Source organism: Balaenoptera borealis (genome assembly GCF_965194805.1).
Source record: "Balaenoptera borealis genome assembly, chromosome: 19".
NCBI lineage: Eukaryota > Metazoa > Chordata > Mammalia > Artiodactyla > Balaenopteridae > Balaenoptera > Balaenoptera borealis.
In genome coordinates, this window is record NC_138878.1 from 18,695,117 (window position 1) to 18,719,698 (window position 24,582).

General features: G+C 44.5%; 1 protein-coding gene across 3 annotated transcripts; it reads left to right on the forward strand.

Moving 5' to 3' along the window:
* Positions 1 to 398: 398 nt before the first annotated feature.
* Positions 399 to 24,582, forward strand: DYNC1LI2 (dynein cytoplasmic 1 light intermediate chain 2). Of its 3 annotated transcripts, XM_082368996.1 has the most exons (13): positions 399 to 558; positions 704 to 777; positions 2,786 to 2,902; positions 7,065 to 7,295; positions 12,582 to 12,751; positions 13,473 to 13,566; positions 14,783 to 14,918; positions 17,086 to 17,197; positions 17,844 to 17,903; positions 18,658 to 18,699; positions 19,104 to 19,221; positions 20,053 to 20,169; positions 21,600 to 24,582. In XM_082368996.1, exons 1-13 carry the CDS (start codon positions 452 to 454, stop codon positions 21,698 to 21,700), a joined length of 1,479 nt encoding a protein of 492 aa, XP_082225122.1. In that variant the 5' UTR covers positions 399 to 451; the 3' UTR covers positions 21,701 to 24,582. The 3 variants fall into 3 exon arrangements, with proteins under 3 accessions (XP_082225122.1, XP_082225123.1, XP_082225124.1); XM_082368997.1 differs by lacking the exon at positions 20,053 to 20,169; XM_082368998.1 differs by lacking the exon at positions 704 to 777 and having other exon boundaries at positions 446 to 558.

Genomic DNA, 24,582 nt, shown 5'->3' on the forward strand with positions numbered 1-24,582 from the left:
ACACGGTAAGCGCTCGGTAAACGGCGCTATCCTGTACGGATCTCATCCCAAGGCCTGAGCTTTTTGCTTCAGTGCGTCGGGTGCCTCGGCCCCCGACGGCGCAGCTGGAGCGGCCAGCTGACAGAGGACCGGGAACGGGTGTCGTTGCGCCCCTCGGCCGGCAGAGGCCGCTAGCGCGCCCTCCAGCCCGGTGGCTCCCGCTCGCGCCGCCGCCTCCCCGAGCAGGGCTGCCCCGGCGGCCGCCTGACCGCCTCCCATCTCCCGCCACCGCGGTGGTCTCACGACCCTGCGAGAGCCCGCGGACATTGCAAGCCCGGCGGAGCGCAGGGGGCGGCGCGGACCCTGCGGGGCGGGCGGCTGGGGGCGCGGCAGGCGCGGGCGGGCCGGCGGGGTCCTCGCGGGTCCTCGGCGGGCCCGGGGGAGGGCCCTCTTTGTGGCTGCAGTTGGCAAGATGGCGCCGGTGGGGGTGGAGAAGAAGCTGCTGCTGGGCCCTAACGGGCCCGCGGTGGCGGCCGCCGGCGACCTGACCACTGAGGAGGAGGAGGGCCAGAGCCTATGGTGAGACCGCAAGGCGGCCGGGCTGGGCTGGCCGGGCCGGGGAGGGCGCGGCCGGGCCGGACCGTCGGACAGACTAACGGGCCGTCGCGGGCCGGTCAGGTTCAGGCTGGCTCTGGGGCCGACCGCTGTGCCATTGTCCCCACAGGTCCTCGATCCTGAGCGAGGTGTCCACCCGCGCCAGGTCCAAGCTGCCATCCGGCAAGAACATCCTGGTTTTCGGTGAGCGCCGGCGCCGGGGCGTTGCCCGGGAGGCTGGGGTGGGCGAGGCGGGCGCCCTCTCACTGGTGCCAGCCTTCCTCTCCCCTGCTGCCTGCCCGGGAGGGCCTGGAGACCCTGGCTTCACAGCCTGAGAGTGGCCAAGTCCACCACGGCCGAGGTCAGGACGTTGCCCCTTTTCGAGAGCCCAGGGATGCTGGCAAGGTTTCGTCGGCACATTCCTTAGTCTTTTGGCCGCAGCATCAGCTTTGCTTTAAATGTCCCTGACTTCCTGCGCTCATAGCCTTGAAGTTCACCGAACTGCAGGCGTAGAGAGGGGAGGGAGTAGATGAGGTTAGCGGAGGAAGCGGGCTAACGAGGTGACTGGGGGTCGTCGGGCTGTGGGGAGATGCCACAGGAGCCATTTCTCTATCTTGATGAGCGGTGCGCGGTGGGAGGGGCGCTGCAAAGAACGGCAGGCCTTGGAGTCCTCCCCAGGGACTTTTCCTACATTATTTTAGCCTTCACTGCTGGGTTACCTGGGTTAGGTCCCTCAGCGTCTCTGGTCTCCTTTCCTCGTACAAGTGAGGGAGTTTGGCTGGGTTCATTCATACAACAGACCCATTTGTTGAGTGGGTCCTTGACTGTCGGTTGGGCACTGGGACAGCACAGACATCCCTCAGACACTACACGAGAATCTCAGTTTAATGAGACACAAATAGATGTGTTGGTGATTGCACTACACCATGTTGGGCATAGATGATTCGGGGCACATCATATGGCTTGATGCTGTTTGGAGTTAGGTGTTTTGAAGGGTAGGTGTTAACGTGCAGGGGCCCAGAGGGTTAGTGTTTGCAGGAACACAGAGGTGACAAGGCGGGGGCGGGCGTTGGAAGCTACCACAGCCTCCTTGTGGAAGGTGACTGATGAGGTGAGTTCGAGGCAGATGTGGAAGGCTGAAGAGTCGATGCTTTTTCCTGAAGGCACCTGATTCTCAGGGACCTTTTATTTTACCTCCATTCTCTGATTGTCACGGGAATCACTGTGAGGGTGGTTTTCCCACTGTTTTTGAGGGGAGTGGCTGGTCTTTAGTTGATGACCACTGCAGCAGGTAACAGAAGACTTTTAGAGGTCTTCACGAACTGGGGGATCAAGGGCACCAGATCTGTGTTTAGAAAGGGGGTGCTGACAGCAGAGTGGCAGGTGGCTCAAAATGAGCAGGTACTGAAGTCAGGCTGAGTGCTCACCATGTCCAGATAGGATGTGGAGGGCCTGAGTAAGGTAGTGGCATTGGGGGTGGAAAGGAGGACTTTGACCTGTGGAATGCCTTTCAGTTCTCATGTTCTGTAATTCCATATTACTAAACCCCAGGGGGTGCTTAGTAGTGTTTTTTGGTGGTGGCTCTTTCTGATGTTTAAGGTTTCTTTTGGGAGGGAGAGTTGTTAGCTGGGTGGAGGGGGATGAGGAGGCGCTTGGTAATTACTAAGATAGTGCTTAAGAGTTTTGCTTAGGTCTGTAATTCTTTTCATCAGTTTTCTAGCCTTCAGGGTGCTTCTGAAAGAAATGTACTGAAATCAACAGTGAATAACAGCTTCATTCTTCATGATTATGAGGCAGGATCAGACTTTTTTAGTTCAGAGTTCCTAGGCTTTAAGGTTAATTATATTCTAAAGACTTCTCGCTTTCCTTGTGGTAAAAGTTTATTTTGTGAGAAACTAGCCCCACCTTTTACTTTCACTTTTCCAGATGCGTGTCTTATAAATTATAGGTAGGGCCTGTGGACCTGCCTTCTTCCTTTCCTTGTGAGGTAAGGATGACTGCAGTAGATTGTCATTTTAGATATTGGAAATTGCTGCCTTTATCACCTCTCCCCACCCTGACCACTCTTACAGCAGGTCCTGCTTTGTTTATGAATACAGGTGAGACCTCAATAGCAAGCTCTACATGAAAGTTCCTTGTGTGAATGTCCAGACTCCCCATCCTTGCCTAGAATAAACGGTACGCTTTGTCTTCTTACATGCATCACTTATAGGTGAAGATGGTTCTGGTAAAACAACCCTCATGACTAAACTTCAAGGAGCTGAGCATGGCAAAAAAGGAAGAGGCCTAGAGTATCTCTACCTCAGTGTCCACGACGAGGACCGAGATGGTGAGTGAAGCATTGATCCATGCAGGTCTCTGACTCCTCGGTTGCCACTCCTGCAACATGCCCAGGCATTCTCAATTTTCTCTTTAGGTCTAAGAGAATTAGTCACAGGGGAGTAGATGAAGTGTATCTCTTTGTAGGACTTCACCTACTTTTCTTTATAGAGTATGTTAGCAAAATGGGGAATGGGCCTGCTACCTGCTGCTCTGAGTAGCCCTTACTTAAAAGGAGAGACTGAGAGTAAAGTTTCAAATGCACATAAAAGTAAGAAACTGAGAAGGAAGTTTTTGGACTTCCCTGGTGGCGCAGTGGTTAAGAATCCACCTGCCAACGCAGGGGACACGGGTTCGAGCCCTGGTCCGGGAAGCTCCCACATGCTGTGGAGCAGCTAAGCCAGTGCACCACAACTACTGAAGCCTGAGCGCCTAGAGCCTGTGCTCTGCAACAGAAGCCACTGCAATGAGAAGCCAGTGCACCGCAACGAAGAGCAGCCGCCTGCTCGCCACAACTAGAGAAAGCCCGCGTGCAGCAACGAAGACCCAACACAGCCATAGATAGATAGATAATATTTATTAAAAAAAAAAAATTAAGAAGTTTTTAAGTGCTTTGGACTTTTCTATGAGAGAAACACTTGGCAGACTGATCTGGGCACCATTGTTACTCTGCCTGGTTTTAGTGGAGAATCTGAAATTGATGTGGTTTAGAGTATAAAAGCTTAACAGATATTCACAAGAGAGTTTTGAGTCTTTTTGTGACAGTGTAGAAATGCTGATTGCTTGTGGGTTTTTGTTTTGTTTTGTTTTGTTTTGTTTTTATCCCCCAGTGGAGAGAATAGAGGCTCAGAGGTCATAACGTTCTCTTAATTTCTCATGTCTAGAATGTGGATAATAATCGTTTTCTACCTTCTGGGTAATTGAGATGGTTAAAAGTGCATGGTAAAAAAAAAAAAAAGTGCACGGTAAGCTCTATTATGAGGATTAGATATCATTTAAAATTGTGATAAGTACGATTGTGAGTTGGATTGGAATAACGGTTTTTGGTTACCACTAGTCAGTAATACCTCTTTTGTAAACTTTTAGGCTTTGTGTTAGATCTTGAATGGCTCTAAAATAAATAATTATTAATGCCTACATTTTTTTATTTGTAGAAAAGTGACCATGTAACCTAAGGATGAAATATCTTCATTAAATTACTTTCTTAAAATTGCGTTTACCCTTTTGTACAGTAAGGACCATGATGTAGGGGTGATTATATAAGGGGGAAAATCCCACCACCTCTGGTCCCCCATTTCCTTATTGCTAAAATGAAGAAGCTGAACCCAGGTCCTTCCTTGCACCTTAATTCTTCAAGCTCCAAGAATCATTTAAATAGAGGGGGAAAACCCTTTAATCTTAACTTAGTAGTCATCTTCGAACCCCAAGATTTTATTCCTGTTCCTTCTTCCCTGGCTTCCTTTGCCATGCTGAACATTCTCTGAAGGATGTGAAAGAAAGGTAGGAGGTAGACCTGGTGCTAAGGGCTCTCCTTGTATAAGGAGAGCAGAGGCTTTCCAGTGCCCACCTAGGCCCACCGGAGTTTGTGTAGGTAGGGTTGGGACTCAGGGGTCACTGAGCTGGGCTAAGGGGCCTCATATGTCTGAGTGTTTTGCTTCCTGTCTTTGATGATTATTGTGGAAAGAACTTGGGCTTTGGAGCCACGCAGAACTGGTTCGGAATCCACTCTGGTAGTCACTAGTTGTGACTGACTTAACCACTCTGCACCTCAGTTTCCTCATTTGTAGTATTGGGCGATGGTACCAATTTGTAGGTTGACAGAATGAGAGGTGGCATGTGTCAAGTGTAGCTGAGTGCTTGAGACAGGTGGTAGGTCTAGTACCCTTTTGAAAGTACATGAAACATGGTGTAGATACTCTGACGTTGCTATAGCTGCTTGTTTCAAAGGGGCATAAACATTTCATGCCAAGCATCAAAGTAACTATATTCACTTACCTTTGAGTTGAAATACATGTTAATTTTTATTTCAGATTCCTTAAGGTTGCCTTAAAAACTTTGATCTCTGCATTTATGGGATTTTTTTAAGCTGCCTACTTGCAAGTTCCTCTTTGATGAAAGAGTTGCCCTTACCTGTGGTTAATTATACATCTTTTAGCCCCAGTATTTTTTATTGTGTGGTGTGACTAGGTTATAAATATACATTTTGCAGGCAATCACCCAGGTAGAGAAAATCAGTTCTGGCTTGTCCTTGTTTTGTGGTAGGACATGGCATGTCAAAGGACCTCTGCCTTCAGGGTTGGGGGCATCCATTTAATGCCACATGTGGTATGTGTAATCTCCATGCACATGGGTGAGTTATATGTAGTGGGCAGTGGGAAGAAAGGCTAAAAAAAAAGAACCGTGTCTGGTGATGGGCAGACATTAAAATCTGTAGACTTCAGGTACAGTGCAGTGCAGTTTGTTTTTAGGGGGTTTTTTTGGCCACGCCGTGCAGCATGCGGGAGCTTAGTTCCCCAACCAGAGATCGAACCCGTGTCCCCTGCATTGGGAGCACAAAGTCTTAACCACTGGACCGACAGGGAAGTCCCAACAGTGCAGTATTTTTTTTTTTTAATTAGTTAATTAATTAATTAATTTTTGGCTGTGTTGGGTCTTCGTTTCTGTTCGAGGGCTTTCTCTAGTTGCGGCAAGTGGGGGCCACTCTTCATCACGGTGCGCGGGCCTCTCACTATCGCGGCCTCTCTTGTTGTGGAGCACAGGCTCCAGACTTGCACGCTCAGTAGTTGTGGCTCACCAGCCTAGTTGCTCCGCGGCATGTGGGATCTTCCCAGACCAGGGCTCGAACCCGTGTCCCCTGCACTGGCAGGCGGATTCTCAACCACTGCGCCACCAGGGAAGCCCAGTGCAGTATTTTTGAAGGCATTGGTAGAATCCAAGTCAAAACCGCTATCTGAAATGCATTAGAGTTTTGAAAGTATATCTAGATGTAGATACCTTTGTTGTACTGTTGAAATAAAGTTATGAATATAAAATTTTTCACAGCATGTTAGTGAATTGATTATACCCCAAAAAAGATAGCTAACAGAAGACAGGTTTGTAAAGGGTAAGTTGCAATTTACTGGGGAAGAAGTTAATGAAATGATATTTTTGATAGTAGGATTTCTCCCTCATGGTGCTTTTATTAAAAAAAAAAATTCTCAAAAAGGTGTCTAAAATTTTTTAAAAAGTGTATTATTAATTTGGAGAATTATCTTCTACAGTTTGATCATCCAGATGTAGTTTTAGAATCACATGCTTCATTAAATGTCAGCACTTGCACATTTGTCTGTATATGTTTTTAACTTTACTGTGGAAAACAGAACTACATAAAAGCATAGACTATTTTGATGAACCCCAATATATCTATCACCTGCCTTCAGGTTACAAGTTCTTGGTCAATTTTATTTCAGCTATACTCTCACCTTCTTCTCTTTTCACTCCACATTGGATTATTACAGCAAATTTCGGACATTATATCTTTTTATCTGTAACTACTTCCATATGTATGTCTAAAAGATTAGGATTTTAAAAAGCATAATCATATTATCATATCAAAAGTAAGTGTAATTCCTTAATATTATCAGGCACCCCGTAATTCATATCTCAGTTTATATAAGTAATGAGTTTATCTTGGCATTTAAATACAAAGGTCCTGTCTCTTTGGCACCCTTTGTGGTATGTGAGCGCACTGTTTAGTGTGACTGACACAAGAAGAGCTTGTTTAACCACAGGCTCTTCGGCATAGCTTGCTGCCTCACAGACTGCTGATATTTTAGAAGAATGGATTATTTAGACTATGGCACAGTCGTCCAGGGAACATTTGTAGCTTTTATTAGTATCTTTTGATTCTTACTGAAAGCTAAAATGTCCTTCACAATTTACTCAGACATTGCTGGAATCTTTTTGGATGTGGATACAGTATATTATGGTTGTTAAAAAATTTTATAGTTTAGACAGTTCACAAGGCACCTTGATGAAGAGTTGCTGTCCACTGAGCACTTGGACCCTTTTCTGGTTAGGATTTCTGTCCTGTGTGGAATTCTGTGGCTGTCACCTTTAAGTTCTTCCTTATGTGGCTCTTTCAGCTGTGCTGATGGTCATTGTCAGTAACTTAGCTTCACTTCTTTTCTTAGATCACACACGCTGCAATGTGTGGATTCTGGATGGAGACTTGTATCACAAAGGCCTGCTGAAATTTGCAGTTTCTGCTGAATTCTTGCCGGAGACCCTGGTGATTTTTGTTGCAGACATGTCTAGGCCTTGGACTATGATGGAATCTCTACAGAAATGGGCTAGTGTTTTACGTGAGCACATTGATAAAATGAAAATTCCACCAGAAGAAATGAGGGAGCTGGAACGGAAGTGTAAGTAAAACAGGCTTTTCTTAATTGGAAAATTCACTCGTCTTTTTGGATGGTTCGAGCCACCTTCCTTTTCACAGTGTCAAGAGGCTGCAAAGCTTCCCTTACAGAGTGTTTGTGTTTTGTTTGCACCATTTATTTCAGATTTGCTTTTGTAGATTCAGTAGTCAAAAAGTCTTCAAAGCAGTCTTTATCTCAGCTGTCACAGTTGAAGAAAATAAATCAGTATTCCTTATTATTTTCATTGGTTCTCTTTTATAATAAGGGTTCTTCCCTCACCCCCAAAATGTGATCAGTTCTGTGAGTCTTTTTGCTGTTCTGTTAACTCGTGGTCTGCTGAGTTAGTATCAGTGGGTATAGAGATTTACTGGGATCTCTGCAGCTTGAGTCCATTTCCCTGGGATTCCATTGAGATCCTATGGACCCTCTTGTTGACAAGTTTAAAGGAAGACCCACAAAAGATAAATCTTTCAGTTCCTACCAGTTCCTTCAGATCCTTCCTTTGGGGATCCAGCAAATATGATTTTAGTTAGAAATAGGAAATTCATTTTTTTTTTCATGAAAATGAAAGGATGTTTTAAGACTCAGGGCATCCAAGCCCTTGTGAGAACAGAGAACTTTAAAGGAAATTCTTTTTGTTTTGTTTTTTTTTTCCTTAATGTGGTTCAGAAACTTGTTTTTCCTTTTCGTTGCTTCTGTGCAGTTACATCAGCTTCTGTTCACTTGCCAGGGAAATGGGAGGGGCAGGGGCTGGAGCTGTGGCAGCAGCAGTGCTGTCTTGGCCAGGGCAGTCTTGGCTTAGCTTAGCCTAGCTTATTTCCACGGGATGACATCATTCCCTTTAGTGAATTAATGAGGACTTCTGGAGCATGGCACACAAACTTACTGGCAGAAGGGTTCAGAAATTTTGATGTGCTTTTCAAATCAGATTTCTTGCTGTGTGTCTTCCTGTCATAACTTCACTTGCTCCTGACTACATTAGCTAAAACAGGGAGTTTAACATATAATTCTTTAGTTTGCTGTGTGCATGTGTGTTTCCTGGGACACCCACGTGTGCTGCAGTGATTGTTATGCAGCTCAGCACATCTGTCCTCAAACACTGACCTTTCTAGATAAAGCCTATTTTTCCCCTGAAATAGAGACCCTAAAGACAACTTCTGAGAATAGTTCTGAGCCTGAAGAGCTGTTCTCCTTTCACTGCGCATTTACCATCGTACCCAGACTAGTGGGTTAATGCACAGGAGATTTCAGTTTCTGAACCTGTTTTCTTAGAGTCATAACCTTGTAAAGATTTGTTAAAACAGAAAAAAAGGAAGAGATTGAGCCAAGGATATTTTTCTTTCCCAGCTAGGGAGAGTGTCTGCCTGGTGCCAGGTCTGTTCAAGGCATTGGGGATACATACAGCAGACAAGGTGCCCGCTCCTGGGGAGCTTGTGCTCCCATGACACACTGAATTTGTTTTGTGGACTTAGTCATTGATGTCTGTGTTGCTTAGGATTAGATTGAGCTGCATGTGACACAAACCCAAAATAACAGTGGCCTAAACAAGACTGGGTTTTATTTCTCTCTCCTGTGAATGAAATCCAGAGGTAGTTCAGGACTGGAAAGCATCTTGAGGAAGACAAGTCAAGGACCCTGGCTCCTTTGTGCTTACTGCTTTGTCATCTTTAGGGTGTGGTTCTCTTCCTCTTGGCAACCAGAGCTCCAGCCTTCACATCTGTGTTGCAGGCAACAGGAGGAAAAGCAAAGAAGGGCTGAAGAGTGTGTGCCTGCTGTCTTCCTAAGGAGACATTTCCTAAGGAAATGTAGTCTGTGTGGCCGTGTGTTCTAAGTATCAGTGCTCGGTTTGGTTGTAAGGAGGAAGAGGAGAGGACACTGGAGGGCAGCTAGCGATTGCTGGAACCACATCCATGCCTCATGACTCTGGTTAATCTTCTGAGAGCCTCTCTTGTGTTCACCACCTTTCCTCTGAGGTGTTCGGAATGGTACTCACACCTTTCTGTTACCCGTTGAAGGAGTGCCTTTGTTAGCTAGTTTTAGGTTACATTTTAATAAAGTGGTTGGCCATCCTCTTGCTTAGAGGACTCCCACTTTCCAGATTAATTGGACTCTAGGTATTGTATTGAATGAGCAAAGGGCTGTCACCCAACCTGCTTTCTGATCCAACACCAGTCTCCAATCTGCTGAGTTTGGAAAGCTGCTCCATGGCCAGCCAATATCTTTCCGGATTAGGTTCCTCAGTGATCCTGAATCTGTGGCAGCTGCTTGGCTGCAGGGTTTGTCTGAGGGAGAGGGCAGAGCAACCCCTAAAGCTGCCAGAAGGTGGTGCTTGTGTGTAGGTTAGTCTTGTCTTTCCTGCTTTGTTTTTCCTGCTTTTCCTTGCTTATCAAGTAGAGGAAAAAGATTAGGTGCAGTCTCTTGGGTCCTCTCAGAACTGTGGAACCAACCAGTGATCAATGAGGTAGAAGGGAAAAGAAGAGAAAGGCGGCGCTCTGCAGTCTCCTTCCCATAGCCACTCCCATCTGATGCTAAAGGGGAGCCCCTGGTGGGCTGATGGCTCCTGCTGTGAAATACTGGCCATCCCACCACCTAGAGAGAAACTGCTAATACTGTGGTATGTGTGTACCCTAAGGGAAATGCACATTTTATTATCCGAATTACACAGTCCTCACTATGTTTTTATCATTCCTTTTCACCACCTCCGTTATGAATATTTGCTCTGCCTTCCAACTTATTTTCTAAAATGCTGAGTTATTAAAAACACATGTGCATTTCCTACTGTTTTTGGATAGCCGTAATTAAGTCATTCCTTCAGAGAATGAATAGCCTAGCCCAGGGTTTCCCAACCATTTTCATATCATGGCCTATGTAGAATACAGCAGTTTATACAGCATGCTGGGTCGTGGAGGTTTGTGGAGCAGACTGCTGGAGCTGCCCCATCCCCGCCTCCCTTCCCACAGTCATTTAGCTTACCTGTAACCTGTTCCGGGCTCTGCCATGCTCACTGTCTTGGAAGCCTGGTTGAGTGCCTCACGTGACCTTGGGCAATTATAGATATTACCCAAACAGTTAAGCCATTGTATTTTTCATTGACTTGAAGATTTGTTAAAATGCTTTTAAAGAGAAAATGTGGGAAGACTAAAAAGAGTACATATTCTCAATTATATTTATATTATAAATGTAATTACATATGTAAATGTAATTACATACATATAAATTATATTTATATTATAACTCTAGAAAATGCAAACTAATCTGTATTGAAAAAAAAAGCGGATCAGTGGCTGCCTGGAGTTAGGGATGGTGTTGAGGAGGGGTGGGGAAAATAGATTACCAAAAGGTACAAGGAAACTTCTGGGGGTGATAGATAAATGCACTATCTTGATTGTGGTACTGACTCATGGGTGTATTCATATGTCAAAAATAGCAAATTTAGGGAGTTCCCTGGTGGCCTAGTGGTTAGGATTCCAGGCTCTCACTGCCGTGGCCCGGATTCAATCCCTGGTCGGGTAACTAAGATCCTTCAAGCCGTGAGGCATGCCAAAAAAAAAAAAAATCAGATTTACATTTTAAACATGCGCAGTTTGTTGTGTGTCAATCTTGGCTCCATAAAGCTAAAATAAAGCAGATTTTTTAAAAAAAAAAGAGAAAATGTGGGAGCCTTTGATTTCTTAAGAGCCTTCAACAATCATCAGAAAACCCTTCTCTGTTTTTGTCCAAAATGCAATGCAGTAAAGATCTCTTGAGTATTCATTTATTGAATCTGAAGAAATAAACTGCACTGATGGTAAAAAAAAAAAAAAAATCTCTTGAGTAGATTGTTTTTGTGTGTTTTTTTTTGTTTTTGGCCACGCGGCATTCAGGATCCTAGTTCCCCGACCAGGGATTGAACCTGCGCCCCCTGCATTTTAAGCGCAGTCTTAACCACTGGACTGCCAGGGAAGTCCCATGAGTGGATTATTTATATTGGCAATGAAATTATATGAATGAGCTTAATTAAAGAGAAGTTGTAGAGATGAAATGTTATATCTGCGCTTTAGGGTTTAGGCAGTGGTTTTTTCCCAGTATTATATGAAAGACATTGTACTCCCAGATAATTCCAGAAGCTTATATAACAATAACCTAAAGTCTTTGTAAATTAGGACTCACTGTCTTAAAATATTTGAAACCTGTTCTGTGGGTGAAGAAGAGTACATGCACTTTTCTCTAGATTCTCTTTAATCTAGTTGTCTGTGTTTTCTCAGTGAGCATGTTGTGGATGAGAGTAAAAGTCCTTTTGGTCCTTTAGGCATGTTGAGTGTAGAAGAGTAGAGCTGCCGGCTCGAAGTAGCTTTAATCATCATGTCCTTGTTCTCTGGCCTGACATGTAACCTTGAAGCACCCAGGAAAAGGTGCAGGTCTGTGGACTTTGTGTTCACTTGCCTTAACCAAGACCATGGACCACTCTCAGCTTGAAGGCCCTCCTGTGGGGTTGCACCCATGGCCAAAGTAGTGCCAAGAAGTAGATGTATCACTCACCTCTTCTTGTGTTAGGCAGGAACAAGTCCGTGATACGTGTGACTCAGGATTTCCTGAAGATGAAACTGAGTCCACAAGAGTGAGGATGATGAGGAGATGCAGATGGTGCTGGCAAGTCCAGCCTCGCTCTTTAGCACGGATGCACCTCAGCTGTATGGAAACAGCATGTTCTTGGTAATTCAGGTGGTTTTTAATGAGAACTCTGAGGAGTTTTATAAGTTGTAACCTATTCTAGTGGTCGCGTCTGTTGAAGTAGCACAGTTCGACTATCCTAATATTTTGAAAATGTAAAATATATAGGAAAAGTGTTGGGAATTCCCTGGTGGTCCAGTGGTTAGGACTTGGATCTTTCACTGCCATGGCCTGGGTTCAATCCCTAGTAGTGGGACTAAGATCCTGCAAGCCTCGCAGCGTGGCCCAAAAAAGAGTGTTTTGTTTTGTTTTTCATAGTAGGAACTATTGAAGCCTTAGGAGTTTTTAAAAACCTGTTTAATTGTTAACAGTTAGATGCAATTAAAGATGACCAGGGGAATATCTTTGCTGCTCTGAAGTTATACTGCTCAGACTGACTGAAAATGTCAGAATTGGGATTTTGTATCACCACCCCTAAATCCCTAATATTGCAGTTAAGTCAGATGCAGTTAGGAAGTTTGTCACAACTCTTTATGTTTTGTGCTTATCACTACCTGCTTCAGTTTTCTAAAGCTGGCATGTGCATTTTTTATTGTGTGTGTGTGTCTGTGTAATTTTCTTTTTCTTTTTCACCTGTAGTTGTGAAAGATTTTCAAGACTATGTTGAGCCTGAGGAAGGTTGTCAAGGTTCCCCACAGAGAAGAGGGCCTCTGACCTCAGGTCCTGATGAAGAAAATGTTGCCCTGCCTCTTGGTGACAACGTGCTGACTCATAACCTGGGGATCCCAGTGTTGGTGGTGTGCACAAAGGTGTGTGCCAGGGAATTGTACGCTTGGCTGGGTTTGGCAGTGCAGCAAATAAATAAAGTGCATTAAGAAAAAAAAATCCAGTAAACAACAAACAAAAAAATGGGGGGTTTGAAAAGTTCTTTGATCCTAGTCAGAGCCACTAGGTTGCCCAACTGCAGCATGTGCCATTCACATCATATTCTGTGAGAATGGAGCCCTGTGGAGTGTGCAGTGCACAGCCATGTCCAGTGGGCCTGTTTCCTGATGTGACCTTGTTTGATTCTTAGAGCAACTGTGAGGTGATCAGGGCTATCATATCCCTGCTTTATAGATGTGGAAACCGAGGCCCAGGATGAAAGAAGAATCTCCAGTTGCTTTTCACTCTTGTCTATTTATTTAATTAATGCTTGGACTTTGGGCTGTGGCTGCCTTCTTTTTTTTTTTTTAATTAATTAATTTATTTTGGTTGCGCTGGATCTTAGTTGCGGCTGGCGGGCTCTTTAGTTGTGGCATGCAAACTCTTAGTTGCAGCATGCATGTACGATCTTTTTCCCTGACCAGGGATTGAACCTGGGCCCCCTGCATTGGGAGCATGGAGTCTTAACCACTGCACCACCAGGGAAGTCCCATGGCTGCCTTCTTTGAAGCTATGATACTTTATTACTGACAAAGACAGTGTTCCCATCCTTATCAGGCAGACAGGCAAAAAGATGACTCCTTTCTCTTTCTATCTTACCTGCAGTGTGATGCGGTGAGTGTCCTGGAGAAGGAGCATGATTACAGGGACGAGCACTTTGACTTCATCCAGTCACACCTACGGAGGTTCTGCCTCCAGTGTATCCTTGGGGCGCTGTGTTGGGGTCCAGGGGCACAGGCTCCCCTCTGTGTGTGCTAATCCAGGCTTCCTCCAAATGGGGCATCTTCAAAGAGATACAGTACTTCCTGAATCCAGAATAGTCTTTTGCCAGGGTGAAACTGTATACATCAGCGGTCCCCAACCTTTTGGGCACCAGGGACCAGTTTCGTGGAAGACAGTTTTTCCACGGACCACGGGGGGCGGGGGAGGGTTCAGGCAGTAATGCGAGTGATGGGGAGCAGCAGATGAAGCTTCACTCGCTTGCCCACTGCTCACCTCCTGCTTTGTGGCCCGGTTCCTAACAGGCCGAGGACCAATACCGGTCTGTGGACCCGGGGTTGGGGACCCGTGGTATACATCATTTTACTTTCTAAAAGTTTACTGTGTTGGAATTTGAGACTTAATAATTTGTGCCTATTTTTGATTACTTTTTATTTTTAATGGTGTACATTTGATAAGCTTTTGTATTAAGAAGAAAGCTGATATGATAATTTTATTGCAAATTATTTTTATCATATCTTGGAAATCTTTTTAAACTTTGCTTTTTTTATAGAAAAGGTTAATTACCCAACATGATAGTGTTTTGGCTGCTACAGGGTTTCCTTTATGTTTATGTTTTGTGCTGTCCGTGAGAGAGATGCTGTGTCAGCAGACTTTTGAGTCTTGTTTCTGTAAAAATCCAATAGCAGTTGGTGCCATCATCCCACATCCTGGGCGGGGCAGGGTAAGGGTGGGTTCCGCTACTTCCTTTGGGCTCTTAAGCTTGTCCAGCTCAGTGGAGGGTGCCAATAACATGTAGGTACCCAACTCTTGTATGCTTAATGACCAACTTGATCACATGTGGGCATCTGTCTGGGAAAGAATCTGTGTACCTTGGATATGCTGAGGGTTATCCTGGGCTACCCTCAGAATCATTAAGTTGACTGCTTGGGACGCAACCTGATGGGTTAGAAGATAACAGTTTACATGTTCAAAAATGAACTACGTGGCCCACTATCATCAACATGCTTTATGCTTTTGACCTGCTGCTTCTGCTACTATTACTTTTTTAGTTCTTAAAATTTTAACACTTTCTATTAATCGTGTGTTGATCAAAAACTGAGTATCCTGTGACTATACTTTGAGGATTGTGCTTGTATGTATTTGCTTTTGTCTCCTCTTGCAGTGAATTGGTTTTCCTTAAGCAGATTGATTAGATGGAGCGGCCTTGATTTACACATCAGTGAAGGAAGAGAAAAACCTCGACTTGTTGTATAAGTACATTGTTCATAAAACATACGGTTTCCACTTTACCACGCCTGCCTTAGTTGTGGAAAAGGAAGCAGTTTTTATGTGAGTTCTTTATAGGTGATGCTTTCAAATGCTTCTCTTCTTGGTACATTTGCTCTTTACATTTTATCCTTCCAAGTAAGATGGCTCTGTCTCTCTCTTATACAGCCAGCTTTCTACTACCTTGGGGCAAAGTGCTTGGAGTTGGACCTCATAGGGGATATATACACCCACCTTTCCATCTCTGCTGTTTTCCAGATTACTTGCCATTCTGCTTCCAGTCTGAGGGAACTGGGTGGAGTGAGGTCAGGGGTGCTGCCTTTCTTCATTGAGAGCAAGTTGCTAAAACATTTTTGCCACTTACTGTCAACTCTGGTAGAATACCGGCTGAGTGAGGGAGTTGCAGTATAGGGAATTGGCGCTTTGAGGATCCTGAACGTTTTCTGTTGAAGCATCTGGTTTATTGGCATCCATTGACAGGGATGACTGCCTACGCCCTCCCTCGCGCCCCATCAGCTTGGGCTTTGGCTGTACTGAATGCCTGTTGTGTTTCCGGTGTTTCACGTTTGAGGAGCCACTGGGGCTGATTGTCCTGGGCAGAGACTTGGATACCTGTTAGTCCGAATTTGTGTCATTCTCTCAGTGGAGAATGGTGAGTGTTGTGGATGCATAAATAAATGTTGAGGGTGTGGTCTCTGAGAGGACTTGTGCTAGTACCATGTTTTTAGGCTTAGATATCCTCTTAAGAAAGAATTACAGTTTGTTCAGCAAATACTGAGCACTTTCTCGGAGACCAGGTTCTATGCTGAGGGCAGAAATGAATGAGATGTGGTTCCTGCACAAGGCACTTTAAGGGACACACACAGCCGAGGAGGGCTAGGGCAGTACTGGGGTAGTAGAGGCAGTGTGGCAGGGAGAGCAGAGGAGTGATGCTGGGAGGATGAGTGGTGCGTGCCAGGCAGGCCAGAAGGAGTGGTGGAAGGGCGGGAGAGTCTGGGAGAAGACTGAAGGTGTGAAAGCCGAGAGCTCTCGGGGGACCCAATAGGCTGCCTCCTCAACATTTAGGGAGAGCCTCACTTGGGCTCTTCCCAGACAGCAGACATAGAGACTTAGACTGATTTTAGAGAATCGTTGTCTAGAGCAGTCAGGCCAGCACCAAAGCCACAAGCTCTCAGTGAGTGGTATGCTTTTGGAGTCAGTCAGTACCCAGATCACTTGTGATCCTGAGGAGAAGGAGGATCCGGGAGACTGGATGTGTTCAGGGCTGGTCTGGAGTGGAGAAGAAGCTCAGAGCTTCTGAAGGTGACACGGGTCATGGCAGTATCTTGATCATGCTCTGTCCCTTTGCGCCTTTGGTCCTGTTGGTAGTTGCCTGTTGGGGAGCCGGTGAAGTCGTCGGAGCCATTGGGGTGGAGAGCCCTGGCTAAGCACCTTCTCGGTTATAGGGCTATGGAGCAGGAGTTGGATGGAGAATGAGAAGCCTGTGGGAACAATCAGTTGCCATCTTTTAGAGCTTCTAGATAAAAGTATGTCATGTAGGGCATTTTACAATTGTTCCTTACCCTAGGCTGCAGCTTAACTTAATGGAACCTGGGTGCCATCCTGCCCTGTGATGTCAAGCTGGGCAGCACCCACGTAGGATCCTCAAGAACTCCTTGTGTCCCTTTGGTTTGAGGCCCAGGATAGTGCAGGTCCTGCTACTCCCCTTGGCTCCAGGGTACATATTCACACATCAGTAAAATTAACCAATCCATAAGAAAACTGCTGTCAGAAAGAAGAGTTCTCAGAGAAACAGCTCACAGGGGTGTCTTCATACCAAAGCCCAGAGAAACAGCCCTATCCTGAGCTCTATCCGATGTGTTGCTCTGTATTCTCCACTCTGTCAGAACAGGGCCCCATTGTGTCCTTGTTCTTCTCGGCAGAGTTGTGGAAAAGCTCTGAACACTTCCTGTGGGTCAGCATGTACAGTCAGTAAGATCTCGCTCTGGCTCCTTAGGCCTTGGGCCTCATGAACTCAGTATGGAGCAGGACCTGTGAGGTTGAGCTGATGGACTACACTTGCAGTGAATATTGGCTTGTCTGCCAGAATCTACAAGCCGGCCCAGCAACTACAGACCAGAACTTGTGGGAAGGGATCTCAGCCGGGAGTCCTCTCTAACCCAGAGTGTGCTGAGTATTCCATAAGGCAGTCCAAGGAAAAGCAAGTCAGTCTCTGTGTCTTTGCCTTTAGACCTGCAGGCTGGGACAATGAAAAGAAAATAGCTATTTTACATGAAAATTTCACAACTGTGAAGCCAGAAGATGCATATGAAGACTTTATTGTGAAACCTCCTGTGAGAAAGGTACCCAAATCAATCACTTTAAGAGTTGTAGGTGGGGAATTCCCCAGCGGCCCAGTGGTTGGGACTCTGCGCTTTCACTGCCAAGGGCCTGGGTTCGATCCCTGGTCGGGGAACTAAGATGCCACAAGCTGCGCAGCACGGCGCCCCCACCAAAAAAAAAAAGAAATAGTTGTAGGTTTTTTTCATGGGAAAAGAAACTTATAAAGAAACAAGTCTTACACATTGAACCATTTGGGGGGGTAAAAAAAAAATAATCCAAGGGCCTTTTAAAAAAAGTCTTTAGATGAAGTCGTGTTATGTAATTGGCTCTGGGTGGCACAGCATGAGTGATGGAGTGCCACTGCTGCGTCTGGATTACTGTTAGTAGATCCCACTTGCTCCTGTGATCGCCTGCAGACCCGGATCTGGGAGGTATTGTTTAGAACCTGCCAGACTTAAAAATGTCATTTGGCCATATGCCAAGCCTGGTCTGGGAACAGGGTCTTTGCCAGGCTAGAAAGACTTGACCTCTGCAGTCTCCACAGGGACTTCCCAAACCCATGTTGAGACATGAGCACAAGATTCTCCTTTCAGCATGAATTTTGACAAGTAGTTGGGGGTGTTCTTGGTCTATGACCACGAATGAGTGTGTCACTTCACTTCACAGCTGGTCCATGACAAAGAGTTGGCAGCGGAGGATGAGCAGGTGTTCCTAATGAAGCAACAGGTAAGAAGACCAGTGAGGCCAGAGCAGAGGCCTTCTCACGAATGAAACCAGCTCCCTGGCGTGAGGCGGGGGTATCACAAAGAGCTTGCAGGGACAAAGGGGTTGCTACCAGTTCTTGTTCTCTCCCATTTCTAGGATTGGTACAGGGTAGGGGGCCCCTCAGAGGATCGCACTCCTGCCTTGCAGATTCTCCTACAGTGATAGGCTTAGTATCTTATTAAGTACCTGTTCTGTCTGCAAATATAGGTTTTCTGGCATAGTATTTCCCATGTTGACAGTTTACCAAACGCCCTGACCTCACTTCCGTTAGTTCACATAGCCCCACACAGCCCTGTGCATGAAGGCATGTGAGCTGATATACACATTTTGTAGGTGAGGAGAGTAAACCCAAGCTGACAGTTCAGAATGCAGACCCAGTCCCACCTTTCTGTTTCACTGAGAGTGGTGTTAGACACATCATGGGTTTGCCTGATGATGCAGGCAGGTCAGCAGGGGGCGTTGATTTTTTTTTGCCAACTTTTCCTCCCTTTTGTGCTCTCCTTGCTTCTTTAGCTTCAAAACTGGTTACTGGGAGTATTTTTTGTTCACCATATACCAAATTGCTCAATTTAAATATTTTGCATTTATAGTGTAGAACCTCTGACTTGGTTGTTGTTAGTGGTGCCCTCTAGTGGAATACTTGGAAGTGTTTCTCCAGACCTTCAGTGCACTCTGCAGGCCTTGGTTAACGGTCGGTGTGTCCCTCTCTTTGCAGTCACTCCTTGCCAAGCAGCCAGCCACACCCACGAGAGCCTCCGTGAGTACCTTAAACTAAACAGAGGGTCAAGGCCCAATGTCATGTCTTCAAACTTTATACCATTATTTGTGAGAGCTTACATTTGTGTGGGCTTTTGTATATTCAGAGGGAATTTGGTCCCCCTAAAAGCCCAGGGCCAGGAACATGGTAGGAACTCAGAAAACGTCTGATGAAGGAATACAGCTCTGGGAGTTAGAGTGAACAGGTTTTGTTATCTTGGTATCTCTTCTCTCAGGAGAAATTGGGATCTAAAAAAGGGACTGAGCTGGGCGCAAACTCCCATTACTGCCACCCTTCTCCCTAGACTGTGAAAAATACCCTGCAGAAGCATGTCTTCATTTTTGGAATATGTATTTTCTGTTATTTTTATGCCTGTGTGTGACTTGGGCTGGTTTTGGACTTAGGAATCCCCTGCAAGAGGACCCTCTGGCTCTCCAAGAACCCAGGGCCGGGGAGGGCCAGCCAGCGTGCCTAGTGCCTCCCCAGGCACGTCAGTAAAGAAGCCGGACCCAAACATCAAAAGTACGTATCCTGTCTCTTTGGAGAGTGGTTTAGTCCTAGGCCTCATTCCTACTTTAGGGGGTGAGTAGCTGGGTTTGGAAGGTGGAGACTCAAGGTAGCTGAGCTGTTTTCTTTCCCAAGAAGGGCTGCTTTCCACTTCCTCTTTCTGAGAGAGAGGGGGTTCATGGTTGGCAGAGACCAAGGCCTGTTTCTTTGTTGGAATTGGTGGCCCTTGCACCTGGCTTTGTTTAAGACCTTGGTTAGGCCTCTCTATATTCAGAGAAGAATACAGCATAAGAAGTCACTTTAAAATGTATATTTTGAGTTCTTGGTTTTGTTGCTTATTAGGTTTATATTATTACCATTTATGAATTGTCACTTGTTTTGTCAAGCTCAGTTACTTACTAGTTTAAGTAGCCCTTACCCCAGTGACTTAATAATACCCCAAGATGTTGGCTGCAGTAAAACCCTCAAATTATATTTAATTCTTGCATGTTTGATGACTGTCTTCTATTCTGAATGAGAGCTTTTCACAGCAACTTTGGAACATTACGGGCTTATAAAACTTTGAAAAACACTGCTTCATGGACAGGGAGATGATGTGGAGCACAGGTTACCTGTTATGCCTCTGAACAGGTGGGAACTCTAAACAGGTTTCCACTTACTAACTATGCTAACACATCATCAGCCTTAGCAGTGGCAGTGTATACGGCATCATAGTGAATGAATCTGCTCAGTATCCTAGGAAGATCATAACCACAAATGGATAATTCCAAGCTGAAAAATAGTTTGTTGCTGTTTAATTGAGTCATTCAGTTTGTGTGATGCTTTTTTTCTTTAATGTTTCCTTAGATAATGCAGCAAGTGAAGGGGTGTTGGCCAGCTTCTTCAATAGTCTGTTGAGTAAAAAAACAGGCTCTCCTGGAAGTCCTGGTGCTGGTGGGGTGCAGGGCACAGCCAAGAAGTCAGGTACTGAAGGGCCCCCAAAGACTTAGGACCCTTGTGATCGAGGAGTGCTGGAAGGTGGGGTGGTGGACAGGAGTGTCTGCTTTCACTGACCTGCAGACCCCTCGATGTTCTGAACAGATTTCCACCTTACACTGAGCAGTATACTTTACAGTAGGATTACCTTATTACCATGCGTGTTTCTTGGTACATTTAAGGTGGGATTTATGTATATTCAGGTTCTCAAGAACTGACTGTTGGGTGAGTTGAGGTAGATCCTAAATATTGGGCTGGCCAAAAAGTTTGTTCGGGTTTTTCCATAACATCTTACGTAACGAACTTTTTGGTCAACCCAGTACATGGCCCGGGTGTAGAATTTCTGTCAGTTGGAAGTCATGGTCTAGAGTGTACCATTGACATTTTATTTACTCTCTTTAATTTTCTGTGTTGCTTTATAAGGATTTTGCTCACTCTACTGCCTCCAGTCTTGCCGTCAGCTGCCTGTGAACCCTCACTGTCTCACTGGAGGGTTTTCATTTTCTCCTCCATGAAGCTCCCCACCCTTGTCACACATAGACATCTCTGTGGCAGCCCACCCATCTGTTCTTCCGTGTGGGCACATAGGGCAAGTCTATGTCTTGGAGGTCTCTGAAACAAAAGAACCAGGTTCCTTGGGAATTACAAATTTTCCCAGAAAGCTTGAGGCCATTTCCAAAGGGTTTTAATTTTCCATTAGCTATAAGGAATATTAATACAGTATTGTCCTTAATTGGTGTTTTCCAATCAAAGGAAACCCTCAAGAAATCACTCCATCCTCAGGTCAGCCTGTGCCTTCAGGTGCTCTTGAGTTCTTGGAGACTCAGAGTCTGTCTGATCTGGTGGCCCAGGCTATAAGCTGGTATTCCCTGGGAGGAAATAGGAGTCACTTCTAGGCCCCAGTTAGTTTTCAACAACAAAAAATATGTGCACCAACTTTGTGCAGTATCGAAATGGCCAACCTTAGTCTTATATTCTTATTGAAATACGATGTTTCCAGGATATCCATGTGAGTCAGTTGTAATTAGTAACAAAACATAAACAGCTGTTCTGTCTGAGGCACAGAAAGTCATTTGCTGCATGCCAGAAACTCAAATACCACCTCTAGGAAGATGGGTGATGAGAGTGCATAGGGGTGAGAGGGTTTTCAGAAAGGCCTTTGTGTTTGGCACGAAGGCACCCCCAGGCAGGGGGCAGTAATGTAGTCGGGGAGCCCAAACCTGTGGCATTTGGAATTAAGAAGGGCTGAATTAGAGTCTGTCTCCTTATAACCATTGCAATGAAAAAAGACTTTCCTCATTCTTATTGGAGTTATTATCACCAAAAATGATTATAGAAATCTGTATAATTTTAAATGTCCCTTTTTAAAAAATTTTTTTTCTGCTCTCATCACTGCTGCTTTTTTTTTTTCTTTAAAGGACAAAAGACTGTGTTGACAAATGTTCAGGAAGAACTGGATAGAATGACTCGAAAACCAGACTCCATGGTAACAAACTCTTCAACAGAAAATGAAGCCTGATCCTCCTTAAAAAGTGCATATGTAAAATGACCAAATAACTATATTGATCTGCTCTAAGACCAGGATTTTTCTGATATGGCACATGCTATCAGTTTTTTGGGGCAGGGGAGATGAACTTAAAAAAAAAAAAAAAAAAAAAACTTCATTGGCTTGTCCGAGTGTGAAATGCACCTTTAGGAAGGTTATGTGTCAGACCCCTTTGTGAAGGATAACCCTTGGACTCTCAGGCATGTGGCTCTCTCATGGGCAGCAAGTGCAGCTGGGCTTCTTGGGGAGGGGAAGGTAGATGGAGAGAAAGAGGGCCCACTTACTTTCAGGGTGGAGCCAATGAGACCAGGAAGTCATTGATCAGATGGTGGCTAGTCCGACCAGTTGCATGTTAACAGATCCACTTGTTCTTGGGAAGCAGATTAAGTAGCAGAAAGTCCAGGAAAGAGAAAGACTGAAAGGAGGAATGAGAGAAGTGTTGGTAGGGAAGCTGAATGTTGCAGGAAGTGGAGGAGGAGGAGATGAGCAGTGTTAGTAAATACTGTGTGTTCAGTAGAAGTCGAATAATCATTTTTAAGACTTAAAATCAGAAGCATTTCCAAACTAAACACTAAGCAAAATGGGAATTGGACTTGTTCTGAATGCATCTTTAACTTATGAAAGATGTGTTAAGTGTGGGGATGCCTGAGTCAGGTGGAGCCGGTATGGGGGTGGGGAAGATGGCAGCTGCCCAGGACGCACGTGCTTAGCCCAGGCCATGTCCTCGTGGGAGGTGTTGGGCTCCACGCATGTGCGTCGTGGGGCAGTCACTGGGGGGTATGTTTAAAGTCAGCAGTTACAAAATTAGTTTACTTTGAATTGTGTTTTCTAAATAGCTTCTGCTTTGTTTTTAAATTTTTTTTTTTTTAACTACCACAGGCTGGCCTACTAGTAGAGAATGGGTGACCAACCTCTCATTTTACCATAATGCAGTGTGCTACAGAAAGTTTGAAGGAGGTTTTTAATGTAAATACACTCCAATTAATTGGCTTACACCAGTCCCTGCCTTATGGTCATTGGAAACCTTCGTGGAGTTCCATTGATGCAAAAGGGTTTTGTCCTAGCTCCCTGGTCTGATCAGTGCTATCAGATGGACAAATAAGTGTGAATGTTTTATATTGAAAATGGAAATGATACATTTCTCTTGTTTTATGTTTTTCATAAACTAGCATTTTTTTCTTATGGAAATAAGTGTTTCAGGTGTCTCCATTTAGGGCAAATTCAGGCACATTGTCATGTCACACCATCATCCTGGAAGTGACTTCTATGGATTTTAAATGGCACTTTTAATTTTATACATGACACAGAACATTGAAATGCAAACACTACCATTAATTTAATGTATAAAACATTTGTTGTCAAATCAAGGGAAAAACTACAGTTCACTTATGTGGAATTTACTTTTTTTATATGAATGTTTGTTGTACTGTGTCTAAGCCTAACTTCCCTAATGTCATTACTTTTACATACCAGATTTGACTGACCACTAACCATACTGGGCATAACTTAATATCGTATGTTATATAACAAGACTCTGAGACTGTCTTGAGTTGCTTTTCTGTAAAGGTCTGAACACTGTTAAGGAGAAAGCTGAGTATTTACTTGCCTTTCTGACAAACATAAAAATGTGTTTCTTGTGCCAGTCTTATTGTTGAAAATACACTTTTTCCCCCCTTTTTAATTCAGTTTTTTTTTTTTAATGTATTATGGCTTCCAGTTACCAGATTTTCCAGGTAATGACAGTAAACTGACTTGGAATGATGGTTGTGGTATAATGACCAATAGATGCCAAACAGCTTGTGGCCACACGAATGATGGGGTCACTTAATCCCTCCATAGCAGCTGGCAGGGGCAGGGGGCACAAAATGAGTGACCTCAGAAATAAGAAAGAATTCTTCGAACGGCACATGCCTAAGAGGGATACAGTGTGATTTTAAATTTTAATGCAAAACTTTACTTTTTGTTTATTTTTTATCATTTAAACTGAGAAGCACTTTTTGGTGTCAATATAAAATGTACTAAAACCGAAGAAATGCTAAGACACCTGTCTTGTGAAGGAAGGTTTCTTGGAGATCACTTTAGTTTCTCATAACAAGTGGATACTCCTAGGATCAGAAGAAACTGATGTATAGATAGTGTCATGTGCTCAGTGGTTGCCAAAGTCTACCAACTTTGGGGAGCTGCAGGGTTCTTTTTTGGGAGGGTGGGAGGGGGGAGCATATTTTTTGTTACTTTGGGATTTTCGTGCATTGGAACCAAAGGCCAAACAATAAACAGCCTTTACTTTTTAAAGTAAAATTCATTTCATTTGCAGAATACACTTGTATGGTAGACTGTTAAAGATAATTTTATGACTATTTATGTACATTGTAGTGGTTACATCTGCTGTTTGTCTTTAAAATGGAAAAGTCAAAGAAATAAGCCCAACCTTGAAGATATGGCCACAATAAAGGCCATGAATTGGTCTTTCCTAAAAATGCAACGGGTATGCTGCTAGAATTATTTAATTTTGTTTGCACTTTTTTTTTTTTTTTTGGATTGGCATTTTTAAACCAGTATTTAAACTGAAGATGTGTTTTATTAGTTTAACAAAGTTGAAAGTGACTGCTCTGTACATCATGACCTTAACAATGTTGATGCTGTAAGTGAAAGTTCACTGTTGTCTCTATACTAGGTTTATTGGTGTTTTTAACTTAAAATTAGGACTGCAGATTATTCCCCCACCAGCCTTAGTCCAGGGGTGTGGCTCTATCCGAATGCAGTATGCAGTCATGTGGAACCTTGCTTTCTAGTGCTGGAAAAGAAGATGTCTCTAATTACTGGCTTCAATAAACACGAATCCAGACTGCTTACAA

Bases quoted from the DNA above. Each gene is read 5' to 3' on its own strand.
- DYNC1LI2 (XM_082368996.1), top strand. From the start codon at position 452: ATGGCGCCGGTGGGGGTGGAGAAGAAGCTGCTGCTGGGCCCTAACGGG. The intron at 559-703 runs GTGAGACCGCAA...TTGTCCCCACAG, and splicing joins GAGGAGGGCCAGAGCCTATG to GTCCTCGATCCTGAGCGAGG. The intron at 778-2,785 runs GTGAGCGCCGGC...CATCACTTATAG, and splicing joins CAAGAACATCCTGGTTTTCG to GTGAAGATGGTTCTGGTAAA.